At 49.6% G+C, this 25,822-nt stretch overlaps 1 protein-coding gene across 1 annotated transcript in view; it reads right to left on the reverse strand.

Moving 5' to 3' along the window:
• Positions 1-808: 808 nt before the first annotated feature.
• The window catches only part of CDH5 (cadherin 5), a 31,040-nt gene continuing 6,026 nt past the window's right edge, over positions 809-25,822 (reverse strand). Inside the window, exons 2-12 of the mRNA XM_032854309.1 lie at positions 21,280-21,499; positions 17,237-17,525; positions 16,204-16,320; positions 15,122-15,286; positions 13,851-14,038; positions 12,262-12,512; positions 8,828-8,970; positions 7,132-7,256; positions 6,670-6,778; positions 4,329-4,574; positions 809-2,958 (exon numbers count right to left, since the gene is read on the reverse strand). Coding sequence (XP_032710200.1) covers positions 2,441-2,958; positions 4,329-4,574; positions 6,670-6,778; positions 7,132-7,256; positions 8,828-8,970; positions 12,262-12,512; positions 13,851-14,038; positions 15,122-15,286; positions 16,204-16,320; positions 17,237-17,525; positions 21,280-21,480 — 2,352 coding nt within the window. The 5' untranslated portion in view covers positions 21,481-21,499 and the 3' untranslated portion in view covers positions 809-2,440. The remainder of the gene's footprint in view (positions 2,959-4,328; positions 4,575-6,669; positions 6,779-7,131; positions 7,257-8,827; positions 8,971-12,261; positions 12,513-13,850; positions 14,039-15,121; positions 15,287-16,203; positions 16,321-17,236; positions 17,526-21,279; positions 21,500-25,822) is intronic.

The following is a 25,822-nucleotide window of genomic DNA, read 5'->3' on the forward strand; positions in this document are numbered from 1 at the left end:
TTCTCCAGGACAAAACATACATTAAGACATAAAACAAGTCTGAAATAAGTTTATAAGGCTTGATATCATAAAAATTATGTTCTCTCACCGTAAGGGAATGAAAGTAGAAATCAGTAACAGCAGGGAATTTGAAAAATTCACAAATATGTGAAAATTAAATAATGCGTTCTAAATCACCAGTGGATAAAAAAGGAAATCACAAAGGAAGCTAGAACAAAATTGGAATTAAGACAAATTGACCCCTGAGAGCTTTACAGACACCACCCTTGGAGGCCGTAGTCCCCAGGAAACCCTGCTGGTAGGGTCAAAAAGCAGGAGCCTTGTTGACGTGAACAGCACTTACCTCTTCAACTCCAGACCTGAGTCTGACAAGGAGGTTTCCTCTTCTCATTTTGATCATGAGGTTTTCTAGGCAGGACTCCAGTGTTGGGGCCACACACCCCAGTTCGTGCCAGCTGCTCACCCCTGTCAACCTGCTAAGTAGAGGTTGATTTCCTCCTTCGCTGCTCCTGAATCTCACCCGCCCTGGCTCATTTGCCAAATGCAAATGGTGTGTCGACTCCATCTTCCAGAGGCCCTGCCTGTTGTGCAGGGTGGAAATGGGACTGGGAAGCACACTCAGCAGTCACCGAGCTCTGGGAAGAAAGGGGGCAGGACTAGGTGTCCAGTGTTTTTCTCAGCTGCAGTGCAGACTGTCTCTGAAATCCTAACTGCAAATATCTCCCCATGTCCAGGGTTCCTTTGATGATGATGATGGTGGTGGTGGTGGTTTGTATGTGTTTCACATGAGCTTTCTCAGCTCTAGAAATGAAAGAATTTCAAGATTTTTCTTTATTTAGGTATTAAAAAAATACAGTACATCCCATGCACCAGTGTGGCCTACATATAATCATTATTACTACAGTAAGTACTACAATAAGAAAAAGAAGGTTACAGGAATTTGTTCATCCAACTAAAAAACCTGAATTAAAGTTGTTAACCTACATAGCAACCCGCTTATTATGCAAAAACCCTTATTCTATATGTTTGTGAGAGCTAGAAATGTGTAAGTATTATTAGTAAACAAAAAAGTACAAAAGCTAGATATTGGTTTAAAAAAAAAAAAAAAGTCAGTGTTATCTCTAATCTCCTGAATCGTGAGGGCCCTTGTCCAGAGGGGAACCTCAGTTCATGACCAAGGGTGAGCTGGAATTTCCCTCCTGCCCTGCCCCCTCCCGTTGAGTGATGCCATTTCCCCAGGACATGTTTGCAATCAAATGGTCCATATTTGGCTGAAAGTGGGAGATGCACAGATGACCACAGGATGTGGCAGGGCAGGGTGCCTTCTGCAGGGTGTGCCTGAGGGATGGGACCATGCAGGGGTTTCCTGAGATGTGACAACAATGAGGTGTGTAAAATCAAATGGCACAGTTTTGTAGTGCAGTCATGTTTGGGTTTGGACTTCAGCCAGAACTGCTGAGGGTCAGGTCTTGAGGGCCTTCAAGTCAAGAGATAAGAAGTAGATGGAAAAAGAGAAAGAGCATGAATGAGTGACTAGGCAAGGCATATACAGGGAGAGGTCTTCTGTTCTGGGAACGTCTGCTCCACTTCCCAGGAAAAACTGGAGGGGTTGTCGATGAGTCTCAAAATGGGGTCACAGCTATTCCAGGCTCTTTTTAAAGGGTGTGGGTGTGGAGGTGTCCCTCACCATATGATCTGTCACACTTGGTCTTCACTGTCCCTCCAGGATGGATTCACAGTTGCTTCAGAATTCAACAAGCCATTTTCCTGACCTTGGTTGAATTTTCAGTGCTTAGTACAGCAGTTAGGGACGTGGCAGGCCAGTGAGGTCCCTTTAGGGACCCACCTTCCATAGCTGTCAAGGGGCCCTCTCCTCCTTCTTGACAGACCTGGGAAGAGGCTGGGAGTGGAGGGGAACTTGGGAGAGTGGAGGAAGTTGAAGCAGCGTAGGCTGATGGATGGTTTGTCTCCCATAGGACTGGGCTGCAGAGAGTTTTGCCCCACAGGCCATGCTGTGCAGCCCTTTGCGTCCAGGCAGAGAGGCACCAGGACCTCCCCGACCTCACCACCCTCACCAGGGGTTTCAGGATTTCAAGGAAAGATCTCCCCCTGGCAGCTGAACATAAGCTGCTTTGAGGAGCCACAGAAAGGCTTTGAGTTGGACCCGTGGTTCCAGGCAACAGGGTTATGGGTGTCCGAGTCCAGACAGAACCCCAGCCTGGATCTTCCAGCATTTAGGGCATAGCTGTCCCTGAAATATGTTCCTGGACCTTTCAGGGACCTGGAGTTTGCTACCCAAGGTGGTGAAGTCTCTGGGACCCACGAGGAAGGGCTGCTGGACTGGGGTGTCAGTGCTACAATTTGCGGGCTCAGTGGCTGGTGTCCGGCTGGCCCGAACTGCAGTGGATTGTGTCCCCAGACCTAGAGGCCCATGGCCCCCTTAGTACATCAGCTCCTCCTGGGGGTCTGAGCGGTACAGCTCGGCCAGCATCTTGAACCTGGGCCCCCAGTCGTTGAGGAAGTCATAATCGATGTCCGAGTCGGATGAATCGGTGCCCAGGGAGCTGAGGGACTCGGCGATGGACTCGGAGCCCTCGTAGCCGTAGATGTGCAGCGTGTCGTAGGGCGGGCCGCCGCCGTCATGGTCCGCCTCGTCCTTCTTGACCTCGATCATGGCGGCCATCTCCCCGGGCCCGCCGTGCACCCCGGGCGCGTGGCGCGGCGGCTTCTGCACCTGCACGTACACGGACGGCCGCGCGTCCAGCGCGGGGCGCGGGGGCTTGGCGCCGCCGTGCCGCACGGAGTTGAGCACCGACACGTCGTAGCTGGTGGTGTCCATCTCGCCGCCGCCCTCCTCGTCGTAGGTGACCAGCTGCTCGTGGATCTCGGGCACGCTCTTGCCGTGTGCGCGGGCCTGCTTCCGGAGCCGCCGCCGCAGGAAGATGAGGAGGGTGATCACTGCAGCCAGTCAGAGCCAGTCAGACCCGGGCCTGGCCAGGTGCGCCCCGGCTCTGCGGCTCCCCGGCGCCCTCCCCTCCCCTCCTCCCAGGAGATTGCCGAGCGCCCCAGCCTAGCAGCTGCACCCGGGCCAACGCAGAGGCTGGTTCAGTCCAGACACCTAGTGGGTACGCGCGTGCCCCCTCCTCCACCCTCCGTGGGTCAAGGCCAGCCGCCCTCCCCCCACCTCCGTGGGACAGACCCAGGATGACTTCCGTGCTTCGTTTACATTTGGTAAGGTAGTTGAGAGGTTACGTGTAATAGTGGTGGTGAGGTCATTGTCATTATTATCACTAATTATTATTAAAAAGGGGGTCTGAGTCTGGACTCTCCACCAGGGAAACGCCAGGATGGTGGCACACCCAGGGGGTCTCTAAGGGGGGAGACACTGGCAGGAAAAAGCTTGGAGCAGATAATGCAGGTGCCCCCATAGTATCCCTCAGGACCGGTCATTTCCGTCCCCAGGGCGATCTTTAACCTTCCTTTAAGGGCAGGTCCCTGCTCCATTTCAGGGCTGGTGAAGTGCAGGAGAATTTATTGCCCTGGGAGAAGCCCCCAAACTTCAGCTGAGGGGAGCTCATGTTTGGATAAACATCTGCTGTGAGTGCCCCACTGCTTCCCTGTCCCAGGTGGCAGAAGGCTCCCCTGGCCCACATTGACAACTTTGACACCTGTCCCTTCATCAGCTGCTTCCCTTCCCTGTTTCACTCCCCACTCTTCCTTCTAGAACTTCCTGGGAGCACTTCTAACATAAATCGCTGGTACCCCAATCCTTGTCCCAGGGTCTGCTCCCTGGGTAACTCAAAACAAGGCAAGGACTAAAATGCTCCTAAAATTTTTGAGGCCCAAACAAACAAACAAACAAAAAAGAAATCAAGGCTGTAGGGATTCGGAAAAGGAAAGCAAGCCACTGGAGGTGAGCTAAGCTAGAATTTTTAAAACTTTCCTTTTTCTTGTTCCCCCAAAAGATATATATATACCTATTTTTTTTCAGAATGGGGTTCATGTCAATAAATGCCTAGAATGGTGTCTGGAATGTAGTTAAGTGCTCAAAATCTATAAATTGAATGAAGGAATGTCATACATGTGAAGTATTTTAAAGTGGGGGAAGGGCCTTGAACTCTCCCTTGCCCCACATCTACCCCCACCCTTAGGCATCCCAGGCGGGGAGAGCTTCTATCCCTGTGTTCTACTATGGAACCCTGAGACCCAGGGTGGGATATGGGCTGGAGGCAGTGTTGCCTCTTGGATCCCTGGTCTCTTCCTCCTCCTGTGAACCCCAACTCCCCTTCCCCCCACTGTGTCCCTTCCCCATCCTCTTGGGCACTGACCTGTGATGGTGAGGATGCAGAGGAAGATGGCTACCAGCGCCTGGATGCTGACGCCTGCCTGGCCTGCCATCTCCTCACAGTAGGTGAACTCGCCATGCTCATTGCACTTGCAAATGGTCACGACCAGCGTGTTGGTGCCTGTAAGGCTTGGCCTCCCGTTGTCTGAGATGAGCACAGGCAGGTGGTGGACCTTGGCACGCTCCCGGTCAAACTGTCCATACTTGACTGTGATGTTGGCCGTGTTATCTGGAAACACCAGGGCTGCAGAGTCAGGCTCAACTCTCCAGAGTGTCTGTTTGCTCATTCACACTCACGTGTGGCCTGCCTCCTCCAGGGAGGCCTCCATGACCATACCAGTCCGGATGCAGTCTGGGGGGCTTCTCTGCTCTTTGCATCCCCTGCCTCATGTTTCAACCATTTGAGTGTGGGTCTATTTCTCCAGAGAGGGGACATTTGGGGCAGCTGTTTCGACCTAGTCCCTAAGAATGATTTGGCCAAAACGTAAAATCCTCACTTTCTGTTTCTGTGAGCAACCCATACGTCTGGCTCCCACCTCCTCTTCCTTAACCCCATTGTAATAACAGGTGGTTGTCTTTTGGCTCAATTAATGAATTCTTTCAAGCTTTGATGGTGGGGGAAAAGAAAGTGTTTAAATGTTTTTTTAGCACTGGGCTAACTTCGATGACAGTTTCTGCTATTCCTAAAAGTCCACCAGAAAGTGAAAACAAAGCACATGTTCCCTGAGGCGTCGAGGGAGTGAGGAAATGTGTAACTGAGGATTTCCTGGGCAGGTTGGAACTGGGAATGTGCTTTGGCCCAAATTTTGGCTCTCTCTCCCAGCTTCAATGAGTGGTTCCACATACAGAAGAATCCCCTGTAGAACTATTTAAACGTGTTGATTTTTGGAACCCTACTCCCCCTTCCCCTCCAGATCCCTTTCCTCTCCTCACCCGCCCCACCCCCATTTCAGATTCACTGGCTCTGGGCAGAGGCCAGATAGTGTCTGCGTTTGCAGGCTCCTGGGGAGTTACAGTGCCTGTGGTCAGAGGGTTGAGGGATCCCTGCTCTAGGATTCTTCTAGCCCTGCAGGATCAGCTCATTCAGGAAGCTGGCCAAAAGCACAGGAGACCATCATTTACATTTCAAATGAAAGCTAATTACATTTTGTTATTAAGCAACCATGTCTGTTATAATAAACAATAATAGCTACATGGCCATTGATATTTTATGAGAGAAATGAGAGTTTTCTCACTATACTCATTTACTTTCTTAATAGAACATTCAGGTTGTAAGTGAATGTGGCACCCACAGGCTTGCCTCCTGGTTGTACAAGGGGTGCCTCTGAGGGGGCTTGTAAGCATTCTATCCCAGTGCAGACCCCCTCTGAGGTGGGATTGAGGTGAACATGGGGCATGGGGTGACGGGTATTTTGCCACATAGTTTACTGCTAAAGACAGCTGAGCATTTGAATGGTCTGTCATTGACTGCCGGCACATCATGGCCACCTTTCCAGTTCCACAGAAGGCTCCTTAAGGATGGGTCTGTGGCTGACCCCCTTGGTCCGCCTCACACTCTCAGGGCCCTTCCTCACAGGTGACAATGGCTTTTCAACACCGGGATCCTCATCCACCACGGTTTGGCCCATCAGAGATAGGCAGCTAACTCTACCTCGTGCTGGGGGGAAGGATGGCTCTTTTGAGACCCAGGAGGGATTTTTCTCTGTTTTTCTCAGGAAGCAGCTGAAGCCATGGTAGCCTGTCTGCTTTTGGGAGCTCGGCCACCTCGGCATCATCGCTCTTGTAAGCACATCCTCGTCAGAAGCTCTCATCAGCCACTACTGACATCACCGACGCTGGGCTTCGAGGAGTGGACGCCTCAGGGAACATATGCTGTCCTGGGGCCACCTGGTGGTAAGTAGTCATTGTGGCTGAATCAAGACAAAGCTCACTGTATTCTTGGCATTTGGGATTTCACATTTCCAATTTAGACTCTTTGGTAGTGACCTCAGAGCTCATAGAAGAATTTGCAGTTGCGCTGAGCATAGAGATCCAGTGAGGGAAGGAATCTATTGTGTCGTTAGTGAATCGAGCAAGTGTCTGCACTCTGTATCTGTTCTATGTTCCTTGCTGACCTGAAGGTCTTCTGGGGAGTTTGGACTTGGCAATTTGGCCTGGGTAGCTCTGACTGTAGCACAGACCAGTAAGGAGTTGTGCAAAATATCCCGTAACTGCCCCCTCCCCACTGCCGATTTTTGGCTTGGTCTTTGGCACTGGTGCTTCCAGACCCGAATCACCCCGCCTCTGCCCCAGCCAGTAGCCGGGCTGACTACCTTGATGCATACCGTGATTATCTGTGAGGGTGAAGTTGCTGTCCTCGGTGCTCAGGGAGAATTTGAACTTCACGTCTCGTGGTGTAATGTCCTTATCTATTGCCGAGATTTGCACGACCAGCTGGAGTATGGAAAATGGGGGTTAGTCAGTGGTGGTGTTAGGGTGGCCAGGAGTTTAGTGGTGGTGACTGTGGGTTTAGACATGATCATGGCTGCATCTCACCTGTAACATTAACCTAAATGGTCTCCACAAAGCCACTCTTTGGACCACCCTCCTCTTCAGTCTATTTTCCACACATCCCCTGTGAGCCTCAGTTTCTCTGTCTGTAAAGTGGGGATGTGGGGATAACGACACCTTTCCTCAAGGCTGTTGTGTCTTTTACATTAATGCCGGCTGGCTGTGGGTGGAAGAAGGTGCTGCCCCCAGCCTGTCCTCATGGGGTATGCCTGCCCTCCCACCTGAGCCAGACTCACCTTGCCTTGGGGAGCATTCTCACACACTCTGGGCTCATAGGGCTGGGCGAACTCTGGAGGGTTGTCGTTCTCATCCAAAATCTCAACGTGGACTTGCACAATGGATTCTTTGCCTGTGGCGTACCCTACAGGGAGGAAAGAGCTCATGAAGCCAACTGCAAAGACAGAAGGTATGTGGATGGGGAATCCTGGAGGGGTGCCCTTTTTGCACGAAGAGGGGCCTCTGGAAGAGAGTCTGGGGAATGACATTCTGGGTGAAAAGGGTGAAAGAGGAAGGGGGTGGACATCAAGATTCATGCAGACGGATGTTTACTAAACAGTTACTTGTAAGAATCAAAAAGGTAAACAATGCAAGCCAATTAAAGGAGGTTTTAATTAATTTGACAAATTATCAAATTGATCCAATAGTTTAAGTAATGATCAATAAAATTCATTAATCACAAAATAATTAAAAGGTAAACAACCTAAGTGAGATGGGGTTAACAAATTAAACCACTTTAAAAGAATGGAATGTGTGGCCATTTACAATGCCAGTGGAAATCACATTTTAAAAATGTAATAAAGAAAAGATATTTTAGCACCATGAGAAAATGGTTCTGGAATAGGGTTAAGTAAAAATGCAGGGTATGATTTTTATATAAATATTATGATCTCAGTTATATAAAAATATGTATAGGAAAAAAGACCAGAAATAGTACACTATTGTTAACAGTAATTATCTGTGGTGGTGGGATTATGAGGGGATGATTTTCTTCTCTTTTTCCATATTTTCTCTTATATTTTAAAATGAACAACAAACTATTACTTTTAAAGTTTAAAAATTGTGTGAATGAGATTAGATGAGCAAGAAAGGGGCAAAGACTGATTTGGAAACCACAAGGGAGTGCATCGCCGTCAGGGCTTGGCTGCCATGCGAGGGGGTTGATAAGTCTCAGAGACGCAGCAGGAGGCAGGGCCCCTCTAGGGGAGCACCAGTAGGGCCTTGGTCAAGTCATCCACCCCCCCCTGGGCCCTAGTGGCCTCCTGGGTAAGGCAGGAATATTGATCCGTCTCCTGGATGGCAGCTGCGATTTTTCTCATGTCAAGTTTTGTAAGGATGCAAAAGCCCAATACTTGCCTTTCCCTCTGGCAAAAGTTATACTAAGCTGGAGAACCTAATGATCTCGAAGCTGGAAGCTGCTTCAGATTTTGAATTCAACCCACTGACCGGCATATAAATCATCACCTCCCCTCCCAGCAAATAGTCTTTTCCAAACATCCATGATAATAAGAACCACGTAGTACTTGAGTGATGCACACTCCTTGTCCCCATTTCTGGAACACTGGGCCAGAACCTCCAGGGAAGGCTCTATGTTTAAAAGGTGCCTTACGGGATTCTTATCACAGAAATGTCTAGCAGGCTGTTTTATGATGGTGCTTCTTAAACTGGAATGTGCATGAGATTCCGATTCGGTCTGGGAGTGGCCCAAGATTCTACCCTCCCCACAAAGTCTCAGGTGATGTGAATGCTGCTGGCCCATGCCCAGCGTGGGGATGGAGGCTCTATATTATTGCAGCCAAGTGGGGCTTCAGCAGGTGCTTATAATACCTCTAGAGATTGAGATTGACACATTGTGCCTATTTTGAAGGAATGAGGAAAAGTGAGAAGAATGAGAAGAAGAAAAGCCCAGGTCTCTTGGCATATGGGGCCACTCACCACTAGAATCCAGTTCCTTGGCCTCCACTGTCAGGTTATACCAGGAGTAGATTTCTCTGTCCAGTTCTTTCTCATTGTAAATGTTCCCTTGCTTGGTTATTCGGAAGAACTGGCCCTTGTCACTGGTCTTGCGGATGGAATATCTGCCAGGGGAGAGAAATTCATGGTTTTCCATTATTCTTTGCTGAGTGCAAACTTCTCAGCGTGACTGATGAGGCCCTTCTGCATCTATCCTTTGCAGCCCCTCCATCCTCCTCTCACCACTCATTGTGTTCTGCCTCCCAGAGGGATTCAGAGTGGGGGATAATCCCTTCAATTTTAGCAGGGCTACCCTGGCTGAACTGAAGGTGGGGCCTTGAGACTCTGCCAGAGTACTTTGAAAGCTGAGGCAGGAGGCTCTGTAATCCAGTGCGCCAGATCTGGGGTTGTTTTTCGTGATTGATGAAAAATAGCAGTAGGCAATATATGCAACTAATGAATCATTGAACACTATATCAAAAACTAATAATGTATTATATGTTGGCTAATTGAACATAGTAAAAAAGAAAGAAAGAAAGAAAGAAAGAAAGAAAGAAAGAAAGAAAGAAAAGATAGCTGGAAGAAATAAAAAAGGAGCTGGAAGAGATAGGAAATAATAGAAAATAAATTTATGAAGTAAAAATTTGAAAAGTTCTTCCAAAACTCAAGAAAAAGGTGTAAAGAAATGAGACATGAATATGTAAGAGATATAGAATATGTAATAAATATCATACATATTTGCTGCTAATGAGGAAAATTCCAGAACCAATAGAACAGAAGAAATAACAAAAGATACACTAAAAGAAAACTTTCCTGATCTTAAGAAAGGCTCAACTGTACAGATTAAGAGAGATCATTAATATCAGGCGTAATTTTCAAGAGAGATCAACGTTTACATATATCCTGATGACACTTTTGAATTTCAAGGCTGTGTGAGGGAACGAACAGAGTCCAGACAGAAAAATATGTTATTGTGAAGAAAATTAGATTCACCCCAGATGTCCCCACAAAATTAAATGTTAGAAACATTGATAGTATTTTTGAAGTGAAGTGCCTCTGCTCTGAGGGTTATAGGAGCACATGTGGTGTTATGAACATAAGAAGGCAAAGGAACTAAGGTATTTGTAAACATACCAGAACTCAGGAAGTATGTCACCGATAGAGATGGGTCCTGATAGTTTTTTATGAAAACTTAACTTCATCCAACTAAGAAATGTAAAGAGATATAAAGAAAAAGCCTTCTTTGGGAGGCATGAAAGTGAAATGAGTTATTTCCTTATCATACATAGGAAAGCAATTGTGTGTGTGTGTGTGTGTTATTTTAAAGTAGAAAATGTCCAAGAAAACATTTTTAATTTTACAGGTAGAAGTAAGTCTCATTGGTAGAAGTAAAAATCAATGTATTCCATTCAAACTTCCAGGAGAAAAAAAAAATGGAAAAAAAAATAGACTCTATGGCAAATATGGGGGAAAAGAAAAAAACCCATTAAGTTTGAGAAATGAGAAATGTATAACAAGATAAAAAAAAGCAAGATCAAATGTATCATTTATGATGATAAATGTGAATAGGTTAAACCCAAAGCATCTCAGTTTAGATTAAAAAGCAAAACCGACTGCCTTCTATTTTTGAGAGAGAACTTAATGCCAGGTGAAAAGCAGAAGTTAAGAAAGTTGAAAGTAAAGATTGGAAAACTTCTTTTTTAATTTTTTTAAAGATTTATTTATTTATTTATTTGACAGACAGAGATCACAAGTAGGCAGAGAGGCAGGCAGAGAGAGAGGAGGAAGCAGGCTCCCCGCTGAGCAGAGAGCCAGACGAGGGGCTTGATCCCAGGACCCTGGAATCATGACCTGAGCTGAAGGCAGAGGCTTCAACCCACTGAACCACCCAGGCACCCCAAGATTGGAAAACTTCTATCATGCAAAGACAAATAATATGAAAACAGGACCGGCAAACTTAACATCAGGCAGTATTGAGCTGAAGGCAAAATGTTTAGCAGAACAAATATAATAATTTCATAGGGATAAAAGTTACAAGTCATAATGAAGGTAAAATAGTTGTCAACCCTTGTGAATAGAAAAATTAAAATATATAATGCAAAATCTTAGGGATTCTAGAAAAAATGAATGCAAACACAGTTGTATTATATCCCAGCACAGGTTAAAGCAAAAACAAAAAATACCCTACCACTGATAAAGGAAAATAAAAACATCAGTTTCTTAAATAAATCCTTGGATCAGTAAAGAAATAAAAATTATTGTTACAATCTATTTACAATAGAATGGCCATGAGAACTGTAATAGTCCCAGAGCTCCTGTGATGTGGCCCAACTCTCCATTTTTGGGGACATGTTTTTTGACTTTAATAAGAAAACCTGATACTGTAGAAATATCAGTTCTCCCTGAACTGGTATAACATAATTCTCATTAGAATTCTAATGTTAAAAAAAGAAAACAGAAGAATTTTATAGTTCGTACGAAAGGGTGAATGTTTGAGAATGCGTAAAAGCTATAGAAAGTAAAAAAACAGCGGGGGAGGGACTTGGCTTGTACCTACGAAGTTCTAGTATAAAGCCCCTGCGATGAAACAGAATGGCTTTGCCACACAACAGTGGACAGAACAGAGGATTCAGAAATAGATTCAGTATAGTATGTAACAAAGGTGGGAAAAGGAGGACTTATTTAATAAATGGTGCTAGCACAATTCCTCTGCAATAAAATGAGATTGGGTTAAAATCAACCGTTAGATGGCTCTAATGTACGAGGTAGACCTATAGTTTGCGTCCCAGAGGGCAGAGGCAAAGAGTCTACTGGAGATAGAACAGGTGGTGATGAAATGGGCATGGTGTGATCCAAAAAACTGTGAAAGCATTTAAACCCCCCAAACAGACAGACGGACAGACATCAAATCCACCATAAATGTACATCCGTGTTTGTGTGGTCATGAAGAAAAGGTAGGACAGGACCGCCTCAAATTGTGAACGTGAGTTGCCTGGGAGTGGGGGTTACTGATGTTTTCTTTGTAATTCTTTGTGTTGTTTCACTGTAAATGAAGACCTTTTTCTTTTCCAGTTTTGGGAAGGCCAACTTAGTAAAACATGCTTAGTGAAGGGCTTTCTCGTGTGTCCTCAGTTGCTTTCCCTCTTGGCCATCAGCTCTCCCTAGATGGACCCGTGGGAGCCATTGCCGGTGGAGCAGCCATGGGGAGCTCTCATGGCCAGGGCCACGCGGGCTGGGGTTGCCGGGGCAGTACAGGATCCCACCCGACCTCTAGTCCTGCCTCTGCCACGTCCCATGTATGTGCCAGGAGAAGCCCTTTGCCGCATTTGGGTCATGGTGTCAGTGCAGCCGGTGTGGAGGACCTCACGCAGGGGTTGTCATGGTCATCGTTACCCTTACGCCCTCTATGCCCTTACCCAATGCTCCGCCGAGCTGCGTCAGGGTCTGTGGCCAGCACGGAGCCGATCAGAGGTTTCTTCTGGTTCTCCCGCAGCTGGAAGTGGTAGAAGGGCTGCTTGAAGGTGGGGGGCTCATCCACATCTGTGACATTGATGATGACGCGGGCGGTTTTTCGGATGGAGATGCTGCTCAGGTAGTGGAGGTTGATGGTGGGGTCTGTCGCCTCGATGGTGAAGACGTACTGCTGAATGTCCTCATAGTTCAGGGTCTACAGAAGGGATAAATATGGTGAGTACCTGCTCTGAGCCATGCCCGTGAGATGTGGTTATCACAGCAACCCTGCACGTTTGCCCTAGGATGACACCCATTTTACAGATGGGGGCTTGTGGCCTGGACAAGAGTTATTTCTAGGGTCATCAAGAGAAAGGGGCTGGCTGACTGTCTTCGGCCGCCCCCCAACCTAACTCTGTGACTGGCCCTGTTCTGAGTATTGAGGACACAGAGTGGGTGAGCCACAGTCCTCTCTAGAGATCACAGCTGGTAGTTCAGTCCACAGCTTCTTAAGCATGGGCCTTTTCCTTATGTCTTTGCTCAAGATGCTTCTCCTGCCTTTGCCCGCTTAGCACACTCCTACTCACCTCCCAAGAAGCCAGATCTGAAGGTAATCACATCTTCTCAGATCCCATCCTGCCCCCCGACACAGGCAGCTGCTCCCTGCTTGGGTAGCTGGAGCACTTATTCATGGCTGCCCTGTTTGTCTTTGTGCGTCTCCCCACTTGCTGCGAGCTTCGGTGATGGGGAGGCTGTGTGACTCCCCTGGGGGCCTCCAGTTCCCAGTGCAGGGCTGGACCAGGGACAGCCTCAGGAGAGTGCTGCTGGGGGAATGGCCTTGCTCAGGCTCTCAGGGGTTCTGGAATGTCCCATTTGAGTTGGGTTGTCCCTGGCCCAGGTAGCCCAGTACTCGGCATGGTTATTCTAGAGGCATTTTGTGTCCCTTGCCTCCTGTTCCAGATTCAGTTGCTCTGACTGCTCTGTCTGTCCACAGTAGCCACTGCCAGTGACCACCCACATCCCCCTGCACTCTCTGCTGCAAGTGACTGTAACACTACTAGGGCTGGGCGGGAGTTGGGGCAGGCCAGAAAGTACAAGAGTGGACACGCCCTGGAGCCCTCAGCTCACCCTGCAGCTCCCCCCGCCCCCAGCTCCTGCAGCTCTGAGGCTTCTTCCACACTGTTCCGCAGATGTCCCCGGTGGGACTGTGTCCCCCTTGCCCGCAGTGACAACCTGATGGTTAAGGAGCCTTTGTTCTTCCTTTTATGTGGCACTGCCCCTGGGCCTTCCTGGCATCACTTCTCAAGTAAATTATTTACATCCCAAATCCTTGCCTTAAGGTCTGCTTCCGCGTAACCCGGCCTAAGGGCTTCTGTCTTGGCTCCCCTTTCCCAGCTCTAGGGTCATGAGCTCTAAGAGCACATGGCCAGTTCTGAGCTGACCCAGAATGTACATCTTTGATGGCCTCCGACCTTGGAGCAGCCCCTGGGTGAGTCCTGGGAATGCAGGGAACCCCAAACCCCACATCTGATGTCACAGCTGCATGCCCACAAACCTTCATGGGTTTGATGATGCCCTCGTTGTGGTTGGGGTCCGTCTCAATGGTGAAGGTGTCCCTGTATTCACCCTGTACGATGCTGTACTTGGTCATCCGGTTCTGGGGCTCGTCTGGGTCCTCAACGAACAGAGAGCCCAAGGAGCTGCCTACGCGGATGTCTTCAGGCACGGCAAATGTGTACTTGGCTGATGCGAATAGGGCGCCCCCAAGGGCATTGAGTTAATGAGATAGACAAGGTAAATGTCCCTTATACTATCCTAATACATTTTATACAGGAATTGTACGCAATAAAATAATAACAATAGTAATAGCACCTTTGGAATTTGGGGTCCCAGGGCAAAGAGGTTCTGTTCTATCTGTCCATTGATTTAATGAATAGTAATTGAGCACCTCCTGTATGCTAGGTACTCTACTAGGGGCATGTCATTTTTTTTTTAATTTTTAAAAAAGATTTTATTTATTTATTTGACAGAGATCACAAGTAGGCAGAGAGGCAGGCAGAGAGAGAGTGGGAAACAGGCTCCCTGCTGAGCGGAGAGCCGGACGCAGGGCTGGATCCCAGGACCTGGAGATCATGACCTGAGCCAAAGGCAGAGGCTCTAACCCACTGAGCCACCCAGGTGCCCTGGGGCCTGTCATTTGACAAGAGACAAGTCATACTGTTGGCAAGCGCCTCTCGTGTCCATTGAGGCCACTTCAGGCTATCCTTGGGATGGCTAAGCCTCTGAATTACACCTCAGCATGGGAGGGTACAAGTGATGAACCGTCTGACTTTCCTCCCCAGCCCTAACCAGGGCGTTGGAAAAGCTCTGGTCAGCACTTTTTTCGGGGGAGAGAATCAGTCTGTGGGTGGGCTCAGGGCCCAGCCTCAGCTCTGGATATGGAACGTTGCCGTACCCCTGTTCACCAGCTCCCAGGGATTCTCTAGCTAGGGCCTGGACTTTTCCAAGCCCATAGAAACTGGGTGAAACAGTTTCACTCTCATAGCGGGGTTCAGGGCACGGTGGGGTGGGGCACAGCAGGGAGCGTGATTTCCCTGTGGCCTGTGAGGGCACTGTGGCAGATGGCATTTGGATAGCCTTGGCAATGTGCACAGGGCTACAGAGCAGAGCCTCTCCCAGCACCAAAGTGACTTTACTGGGCTTGAGCACCCCCTGGGGTCAAGGGAGAGGTAGCTGGACTCTGGGCTTCTCCACAAGACACCGTGGTCACTGAGTCTGGATTCTCCCAGCCCTCATCCTCCCGAGGGCCCTGGGGGAAGAGCTCACCCTGGGTGAAGATGGGGAAATTGTCATTGATGTCCTGCAGAGTGACCAGTACCGTAGCTGTGCCTGACTCCCCACGGAGGCCCTGGGCGTCTCGCGCTTCAACCACGATCTCATACTTGGCCTGCATCTCTCGGTCCAGGGTTTTGGTTGTCGTGAAAATGAGTCCTGCAAAAAGTGTCCCAGCAGGAGCCATGTTACTTGGAAGGTTTTTAGAAAATACTGGTGCGTGGGCCCTCTCCGGAGAGCACCCCTGACTTAAAATCTCCCAGGTGATTCCACGGTGCAGCCAGGGCTGCGAACCACTGGCTGACCCCCCACCCAAACCCTTCACACCCGGCACTGCTGGACCAAAGCTGCCCAAGGAGTCTGAGCTGTGTGGAGCATGGTGTTGAGAAAGTGTGAGCGCACGGCTAGGCTTCGAGGGCGAGGAGTGCTGTGATGGATTAGTGGGGCCTGCCGTGATCATCGGTTGTGGCGGTCTCTGTGCTGCGTTGTACTTGCCGTCCTTCCGAAAGATAGTGTGCCCCGGCCTGACCACCTGGACTTCTGTCTTGCCCCCTAAACTCGGTCCTCATGGTTTTTAAAGTTACCACGAGTGGATACTTACTATGGGCCTCGTGTTCTCTATACTTTATTTCATTCAAACTTCACAGCTGCCATGCAAAATGGATATACATTTTCCCGTCTTCAGGATGAGGGAACTAAGGCTTGCGGAGGTTAGTTGACTTTCCTGAGGTTTCCTTAGAGGGTGTGAGCAGCAGTAGCAGGACTGGGTTGGGAAACTGGATTGGTCCTTCCCTACACACAGAGCTGCTAACCAGCACTCTCTCTGCTGCTCGTGTCACAGCTTGGGTCCTGGGTTTGTTTCCTGGACTGGAGTCCGTGTTTGGGCAGCGGTCTGCTTCCTTCTGCCCTCACCAGCCACCTTGTCTAAACAGGTATAAGCAACTGTTTCTGTAGGATAGTGTGCTTGGGCGGTAGGTGACACTTCTGTGACTAGATCCCTCAGCGGCTGCACCCGGAGTATCCACCCCTACCCCGCCCCAAGCCAGTGCCCACCCCGGAGGGTTAGTAACACAGACCAGAACCATCGATAGCAAAATGTTCTTCTCCCTTCAGGATTTGGTACATGACAGAGGCATGGTCTGCCACAGTGGGGTCATCTGCATCAACGGCTGTCACACGGATGACAGAGGTCCCTGAGGAAAGAGCATCCAGGGGTTATTGCCTTGGGACTGATAGCCCTGTTCCCAGATGAGGACAGTTAGGGGGCTTAGGCTGTTCCCTGAACCCACCTCCCCCAGAGTCCTGGCTGGGAGAAAAGGCTGCTTTGTGTTCTTAGGAGCCTGCGTGGGCGCTGAGTGCTGATAGTGCTGGAGGTCCAGCCTTGCCGTCTTCGAAGGAGGCAGAGAGCAGGTGGTTTTTAGTCGTGGGAGAAATGAGGGAGGGGACGGACAGGTGGGTTCATGGGGAGAAGTAGAGGAGAGTGGCGGTGGAGAACAAAGGGTTGGGAGGGTGTCCCTCAGGGGTGAGTGCCATATCTCTGTTTCTCTTGAACTCCAAGATCCCCATACTTTAAAAGAAGATCTGTTAAGATCTCCCAGGTTCTTGGCTGGGAACCTTGGACCAAGCAGTGGGGAAGGGAGCCCTTTTCTGGTACCTACTAGAGGCTGAGGATGGAATTGAGGAAGTAGTTACTTGGAGAGGCCTGGGGTACAGGCTGGTGCTGCACTTGGGGGTGAGGGCTGCAGTCCTCTCCCCTCCACTCCTGCGTGGCTCCTAGAGATGACTTCTCACTGTGGTGGCCAAGTTGGTATTCTTCTTGGGTGAAGGCTATGCTTTCAGAGTGCCAGTCCTGAGCCAGAGCAGTGGGTGGGCTTTGCTCCAAAGAGTAGTGAAACGTGTGTCTCTGATGGTCAAGGCTCAGTCATGATCAGGGTCAGGACTCAGTCCATGACTAGGGGCCAGGCCAGTGTTTCTTTCAAGCCACATAAAATAGCAGCTTCACTGAACTCACTAAATCCTGACCCCAGGCAGTGAAGTTGCGGATGGGAGAAGTGCCTTTAGGACGTGGATGAGTGGGAAAGGAGGGGACGGTACAAACAGGGCACATACCCACAGCTGACATCTCCGGCACAGACGCGTTGAACAGCCGGTGCGTGAATACAGGCCAGTTGTCATTCACGTCGTGAACTTTGATGGTGAAGCTGGAAGGAGACTCGAGGTTCTTGTTGGTATTCTTGTCTACCACCAGGGCAGTAAGGTGGTACTCAGGGATCTTCTCCCTGTCCAGCCTCTCGAAGGCATACACATCCCCTGTGTCCTCCCTGACGCGGAAGACCTTGCCCACAGACTCTCCTTTGAGCACATACTTGGCGTTCTTGCGGTTCACACTCGATTTGATCTAGGAAAAAAGAGGTGCCATGAGCGGAGGATGGGCGGGGTGGCTACGTGCATGAGTCGATGCACGTAGGTATGTCGGTGTTTACATGCACACCTGCATGGTTGTTCCTGTGTGTGTACACGTGTGTGGTGCTGGCCAGGGAGCCTAAGTGTGGCACTTGCAGCTTTCACAAGTGTCTCCAACTGGTCTTTAGTGCGTGTTCTCAGCCAGGTCCCTGCGAACACTACACCCGCGGGGCTTGCCCAGCCTGCTGCCCTCGTATGCCCAGAATAGCACTTGGAATGTCGTAGGTGCTTACAAAAAGATTTTTGAGGGAAAGAGTGTACTTTCTGCCAATGGAAGGCAAGGGATATGCTGCCCCTTACTAGTCACTTAAGCTTTCTGAGTTGTGGTAACCTCATTGTAAAGTGGAGATAATATTGCTTCTATATGTTGAGCTCCTCTATTGAGCAGAATGGTGCTTTCAAAAGTGAATTCCAGGAAACACTGATGTCTTTTGCTGTTCCACACGAAAATTCCATTCCAGTGAGCTGGGAGATGGCTGGCACCGACTAGCCAACTTACATCTTTAGGAAGGTTTGTGAGCTGGTGTTAAACACAGCCGTTCTTAAAAGTTCAGTTATATAAACTTATCAATTAAATGAATCCTATTAAAAGCAAAGATAGCCTACTCAAAATTCATTGCTTTCTCATGATTGTACTACATTTTACTATGGTCTTGAGGTTATGTCTGTGTTGAATGATGGAAATACCACACGGTGCGGTGTTAATACGTATCTTTTCACAACTCTGTCTTTGGTGCCATTAAGTTAGGACCTTGAAACAGACATAGTGAAAGTATTTACACATGGAAATGAGCAAATGCTGTGAATCAGGACTTTTTCTCCTGGAGAACCAGTTGTCAGACATTTATCAGCAAACTACCGATTCCAGTCAATTTAGTTTTGGAATGGTACATAAAGTGTTTTCTTCTTGGAGATTTACAATGCATAGCCCTATAGAAGAAAACTAATGAGCTTTAACTCAGGATTTCCCATTGTAATAAGAATATTTTTCCTTTGTAACACATAGTATTAGTGCCCTAGGGACTAAAATTTATTTTTTCAAATAATTTTTTAAAGATTTTATTTGTTTATTTGAGAGTGAGAGAGAGAGAGAGAGCACAAGATAGGGGAGGGTCAGAGGGGGAAGCAGACTTCCCACTGAACATGGAGCCCAGCATAGGGTTTGATTTCAGGACCCTGAGAGCATGACCTGAGCTAAAGGCAGATGCTTAACTGACTGGAGCCCCCCAGACGCCCCAAGAACAAGATTTAGAAAAAGATTTGGAAGCTAATGTACGTAAAGCCATTTGCACAGGCTCTCAATAAATACATGTTATTATTTATGGTATATCCATATGTTAAAAGATATTAGGATAGAAGTGCTAAATATTTCATTTATAGAATCTTAGAAACAGAGACTTTAAGGAACATAAGAGTATCATATTTCATGCATGTAAAGTGGTACTCTCATAGATGGTTAGAATATTTAAGAAAATGCAGTTCAATTCAATTAAAAATGTATAAATCAGTTGCCTAAAAGTTGCTAGGCAGGATGCTGGAAGCACAGGGGTAATCCAGACCCCGTTCCCGCTCCCAGGGCTGAGACTCCAAGACAGGGCCATATGGGTCCAGGGAGCAAGAGCCTTGAGTAAAGGTGTCTGATGAGGAGAACCAAGAAAGAGTGGGTGTCAAGACAGAAGAGGGAGTGTCAAGAAAGGTGTGGTCAAATCCTGTGAGGCTAGAAGGCATCCCTAGGCTTGAGCAGCAATGCAACCCCGGAGCCCTGGTTGAGAGCAGCATCGGGGCAGGGGGTGGGGTGGAAAGCCAGAGGACAGCTTGGAGAAGAGTCTGCAATGTGAGGAAGTGGAGACAGGGCATGAGGGCCTCCGCCTTGGGTGGAGAAGGGCCGGGAGGGCCTTGGTGTACTGGGGCCCGGCAGGTTCATAAGGGGGTCCCAAGACCCAGGGGCCAGGATGTATGTTGAACAGTGGGTCAGGAGACAAGAAGCAAACGCCCCAGCTCTGCAGCCTGTGGCTCGGGGGAACAGCGGGGATTCAAGGAGAAGGGACAGTCTGGGACTCTGTGCGAGTTGCTTAGGGTTAGTTGGTAGTTCCAGACTTGGTTCTGGGCGGGGGTTGGTGCATTAGGACCCACATGGGCAGGGGTAGTGATGGGGAGTGACTGAGCTTTGACCTATTTTATTGGAATTCTGCATAAGATGCCATTGGAGTATAAGCTCCTTCCCTCCAACACTTTATTTTTTAGAACAGTTTTAGATTTATAAGAAAATTGAGAAGATAAGACAGAGAGTTCTCATGCATCCTGCTCCCAGTTTCCACGATTATCAACGTTTAATGTTGATGTTATGTTAGTATGGTGCCTTTGTTCTCATTAGTGGGCCAGTCCCGATACATTTGTAGTGACTGGGGTCTATCATTCATACGGATGCCCTCAGTTTTTGCTTCATGTCCTTTCTCTGCTCTAGGAACCTATCCAGGATACCCCATTACATCTAGTCATCATGTTTCTTTGGGTTCTTTTTGGCTATGACAGTTTCTCAGACTTTCAGTGTTTTTGATGACCTTGACAGTTTTGACGTGTACTGGTCAGGTATTTTGTAGGATGCTTCTCTACTGGAATTTATCTGATATTTTCCTCATAGTCTGAGAGTATGGGTTTCTGGGAGCGTGCGCGCTCTCTCTCTCTTTTTTAATTATCAGTATATTTGGATATAACGTCTTAATGCTGAAAGCCATGCTGACCCATATTTATGGATTCAGAAAGCTGCTCAGGGCTCACTCCCATTGTCCAACCAGTCTGTAAACAAAGGCTCCGGATTGTGGCCTTGATAAACAGGGATTTCCTTCCCTCAGATTACGTCTTTGGGAGCCAGGAGGCGATCCTTGGAAACTTGTCCTTGCCTCTCTCAGGCACCCTGTTCCAGGGTGGGGACTGCTTGTGGCTTCTCTGTCCCCTGGCCCCATGCCAAGTGCCAAGTGAACGCTCTTGGCGGATGATGGCAGGCCTGACGCTCTTCCTGCTGCTCAAAGACCCTTGGGAGAGGAGAGCCCTCTGAAGGTTTCCATGTCAGGGCTATGCATGAGCCAGGTGGCTTCCGCTTTCTGCGGGCTCTCCCTTCCTCGCCCCGCAGATTTTCCTCGGGGCTGGCCGTCCTCATCAGTGGCTGATTCATGGCACAGTTATCCCATTGGGAAAGATGTAGGTGGGTTGATGACATTTTCCTCTGTGACACAGAGTTCACGTTTGTGTTGGAAGTCAGGAACCCTGCGCTTTCCTGGGGTTGGTTCTTCTCGGGCTCTGTCCGAGTCTTATCATGTGACCCTGGTCAAGCATCTTTCTCTCTGAGAGGCCATCCCGAGGCATTGACATTTCCCAGCCATTCTAGGAAGCCCAAGGAGCCTGTGGGCACAGTCAGCTGGCTGGTCTGGGCAGGCTGTGCGTGGAGCTTCCCTGGCCGGCCCCACCCCCAGCTGCTGGGGCACCACCTTCCCTTCCCTGTCACCACCACCATCTTTCCCTTCAGTGTCGTGACCCCTTCCACCAGCTCTGTCTGCTCTACCACCATTACCTTCACAGCCACCGGCTGCACCCTGCCAGCCAGGACAGTGTGTCACCAGCTGTCCCGCTGCCACCATCATTGCGGGCCACCTGCTCCTGATGCCGCACCTGCTCTGGGGCCTGAGCCTTACCTTGCCCACATAATGGGGCAGTGAGGTGTTTTTCTCTTCATCTATGTGCATCTGGTTCCAAATCCAGTCTCTCTTCTGGCGCTGGTGGGTACGCAGCACGCGCGGGGGGTCCGGTCGGACAGGGCTGGGGTCTGTTGCCGCCACCACCAGTGGGTCCAGGCAGGTGCCCACCGAGGCGAGCAGCAGCACGAGCACCTGCATCTTCTGAGAGGCGCCGATCTGGGGAAAGAGGGGGGACACCGCCAAGGCGTGGCGGTCATACTCCGGCATGTGAGCAGCTGCCTGTTGCTGAGGGAACTTCCTTTATGTTCACTCTGCTGTCCTTTCCTCTCTGCTCATACCGGCACAACCAGACGCTGTTCCTGCCCCGCCCCCACTTGCTCCCGGTCTGGGGGAGGGAGACAGACGCAGAAACCCCTTCTCCTGAAGTTCACGTGTGCTGGTCTGGAGGCGAGTACAGGTGACCGAGGGACCCCCTGAAGGGCTGGACGGAAGGTTTTTCTGGAGGAGAGGGTGATGTGGTTGCTGATGGGAGCTCCCAAAGCCCTGTGCTGTGACACCCCATAACCCTCCTTTTACACACAAGATGTTAAGTTCCCACCGGAGCGAGTGGTGGGGCTGGGGATGGAGCCTTGGTGTCTGACCTCAACAGCTATCACTTATCAAGTACTTATTACAAGCCTGACACTGTGCAGCAGTGCTTTACGTGTGTCATCTCATTTAATTTTCCTGGTTACTCTCGAAGTGGATTAATTATAACCCTCACATGACCAACAAGCCGAGGAGCAGAGGGTTTTACTTAACATTCCTGAGATCCCAGACTGTGAGCAGCAGAGCGAGACTTGAACTAAGTCTGCCTGGCCCCAAAGGTTGTGTTTTCTCCCACTGCCCTCTCTTGTCCTCACAGCTGCTGTGGGGTGGGACTTCAAGATGCCTCTGTGCAAACATGCCCTCCCACCCCTGCCAGCAGGAGAGCCCCTGTGGCACTTTTGCTTTGATGCTGTATTCAGAAAGTCCTTAGGAAACCCCAGTGTCTTAACCTGGAGGGTCAGGCCCTCACCAGGCCCAGAGCTCACAGTTGGTGATCAGTTTAGTAACTATTACAAGAACAGGAGTGGGGGAGGGTGGGGGATTGAGAGGCTTGGCTCACAGGACTGGCTTCATAGTTTGTGCGGCCCAGTGTAAAATGGAAGTGTGGGGCCCTTTGTTCAAAAAGTATTAAGAATTTCAAGATAGATACAGAAGAACATGAAAACAGGCCTTGAGCACAGGGCCCAGTGTGCTTGCAGACCCTAAATGGCAGCTCTGGGGGCAGGAAATCAGCCTGGACCAGAATCTTGGGTCACCCAGAAATCACAGCCTGGTTTCATCCTGAATTCCAGGAAGGGAGGTTTCTCCCCACTCCCCTGTGGTAGGTGAAGGCTGTGACTCTGGTTATCATTATGCTCTCTCAACCCTGACCCCATTAGTCTTATGCTGGGTCCCCACGTCACTCATCTGTGGCTCCTGGGTAAGTTCAGGGTCAGAGGACATATGGGTGGGAGTGGGAACCAGGGTTCCTGCTTGGAGAGAGACAAGGACCACAGGATCCTGGATAGGGGGCTGCCACCTGGGTTGTCCCCCATCTTGGCCTGAGGGAGAGCCTGGATTTTGCACATTGCAGGAGTTCTGTAAACTCTAGTAACATTTCCTCTAAGACGCTGGCGCCAGGCTGTCCTCAGTGAGAGCCCAGGATGTCTGTGCTGGGCTAGCCTGGCCTCTGGGTCTGCTGATCTAAGCATCTGAGGCCCCCACCCTGTGGTCCCTGCTGCTGGCCCAGGAGGAAGCGGGCTCCCAGTCTTGGGTGGGACAGAACACTGGAGCTTGTCAGTGAATGCACGTGCCATGTGCCTGGGGAGAGGTTCTGGGTCTCAGTTTCCTCAGTTATGAGGTGGTGGAACTGAAGGAGGCTTGGTGTCTTTTGAGGGTAGGACATGGAGAGGGTAGCCCCTCTAGGTGGGAGGAAGGCAGTGATTAAAGATTTGGGGATGTTGGGAGTGCTGGCCAGGAAGCTGGTCCTGACTCAGGGGACGTGGCTGGCATGCCTCTGCCCCAACATTGCCAGACTCAGGCCTGGCGGGTCATTTCCTTTTCTGCCTACAAAGGAACTTCAAGTCTTGGTTCTTTCTTCCTCCCAAGTGATAAGTGACTCAAATATGAAAAAGTAAAACAAACAGAAGTGAAACTGAGAAACGGAGAGAGAATCCTCAGGCCTTTAGACAAGGTGGAGTGTGAACCCATGCACTGAGCCAAATGGGTACTGAGTACCTACTATACGTGGGTTCCAAAATGGGCACTGGGGTACAGCAGTAAGCAAGGCACATGGGATTGACTTCAGGGAGTGCACGCTGTAGTGGGAACACCAGGAAAATAAGCAAGTTAAGAAAATGCCAGCTACTGTTACACTGGGGGGTGCAACTCAGAAAGAGGGTGGCTGGCTGAGGTCAGGGGAGGCCTTTCAGAGAGATGACACTTAAACCAGCACCTTGGTGTTAGTCTCAGGAGTACCAGAGGAAAGAAAGTCTTTCTAAGCAGATGGACCAACATGTGCAAAGGCCCTGAGGTAGAAAAATGGGTGGGGTGCTTAAAGAACCAAAAGAAGCCCTGGGTCAGATAGAAATGAGCAACAAGGGGTGAGACATAGGAAGAGGTGATGAGGTCAGTGTGGTAGGCTGAGGGAAAGCCCCCCAAAGATGTCCATGTCTGAATTCCTTGGAATCTGTGAATATGTTACTTTCTATGGCAAAAGGACTTTGAGCAGATATGATGAAGTGAAGGATCTTGAGAGAGGATGGATTATGTGCACCATGTTATGCATAATATAATTCCAGTGTCCTTAAAAGATGAAGGCAAGAAGGTCAGAACCAGGTAAAAGGAGATGTGACAGTGGAGACAGAAATTGGCGTGATATGTGGCCACTGGCCAAGGAATGTGAGCGGCCTCTTGAAGCCAGAAAAGGCTAGGAAACAGATTCTCCCCTAGATCTCCAGAGGAACGCAGCCCCGATTTTTAGCCCACTGAAACCCGTGTCAGACCTGGCCCCTCCAGAACTGTAAGAGGAAAAGGAAATAAATTGTGTTGTTTTAAGTCACCATGTTTGGGGTAGTTTGTTGGCTCAGCCATTGGAAATGGGTACCATCAGTTTGCGTGGGGGCAGCCTGGGGAGAGAGCTCTTCCTTAAGAGGGTGGGAGAGTGACGTGGTATGATTTGCAGAGGTCGTAGCTGTGGTGAGGAGACAGGCTGGGAGAGGGGAGACCCAGAGGTGGCAGTCACTGTCACCCAGATTGGGGTTAGGAGGGGAGGGCCCTGGAGTATGCTTCTGAGGTGGAGTGACTGGGACCTGCTGGAGCACGGGATAGAGTGGGGAGAGATGAAAAGGGTCCCTGGGCTGGTCCCCCATCCTGGCCTCTCCCAGCGCACCCCCATTGCAGCACAAGCTTGGGCCTGGTCCCAGTGTTGACTGGTCCTGCTGCAGTCTCAAATCACAGCTCCCTCTCCTTCCTGGAGAACATTGAGCCCTATCTGTGTCTTCCCTCCTCCCCAAGACCGGCCACAAGTCAGTCACACATGGATCTTTCCTCTTCAGGCTCAGGCGGCGCAGGGTGGTGGTCACGGGCTCAGTGTGCTTCCTGTACCTCAGCCACACTGCCTTGTCACTGCATGACTGTGCACAAGACACTCTACCGCCCAGAGCCTTGCTTTCACCATCTGTACAATGGGATCACTAGCATCTACCTGTCAGGGTGGTTTTCAGGCCTGAATTCCGAAGTAGATGCAAAAAACACTAGCTAACAACCCAAACGAGGACGAATGCTCTGTGACGCGGGTCTGCTTCACCGAGTTGTCGAGTTACCATTTTTATTCCTTAACACCCAGTCATCCCAGCTCATAGGGCGGTGAGAGATGGAGCCAGGATGTGAATGGAGGCTGCCTTTCATCCCAAATACTGCTCTCTGCACCGCGCCGCCTCCCCCTCTCTGGGGACACTCACGTGTAATGATGATAAACAGCTGTCCATGCTCAGCTTTCGGAGACGCTGTCTCATTTGGTTTTCATATTATTCCCAGGACGTAGGAATTACTGCCCCCATTTCCCAGAGGGAGAAACTGAGGCACAGAGACAAACAACTCAGAAGTGGTAGGTCTAGAACCCTTACCCAGCTCTTTTTCTGAATCCTGGGCTCCTTCCTCACCCAAACTCAGAGGGGCCTGAGGGATTTTTCTATCTGAAAAGCCACATTTATTTGGGTCTTTCACCTTTTGTGTTAGAAATTTGGCCTCCAAGATGCGGGCCAAGAGGCAGGGTTTTGTTGAGGATTGTTTCTCCCCCTACTGCTTTTGGAGAGGAAGTCAGCCGTGCCCACAGCTGGAAGCAGAACTGCCCTTGGCTGCACCTCTGGAGGTGTGGCCGGAGCTGCAGCCGGGGTCAGGCTTCCTTTGGCTCTTCACTTTGCTATAAGCTGTTTATCTTCACCAAGTTTTCGGAGCGATCAGAATGCTGCCA

This window comes from Lontra canadensis, unplaced genomic scaffold, assembly GCF_010015895.1.
Source record: "Lontra canadensis isolate GAN:19392208 unplaced genomic scaffold, GSC_riverotter_1.0 scaffold8, whole genome shotgun sequence".
In the NCBI taxonomy this organism is placed as follows: Eukaryota; Metazoa; Chordata; class Mammalia; order Carnivora; family Mustelidae; genus Lontra; species Lontra canadensis.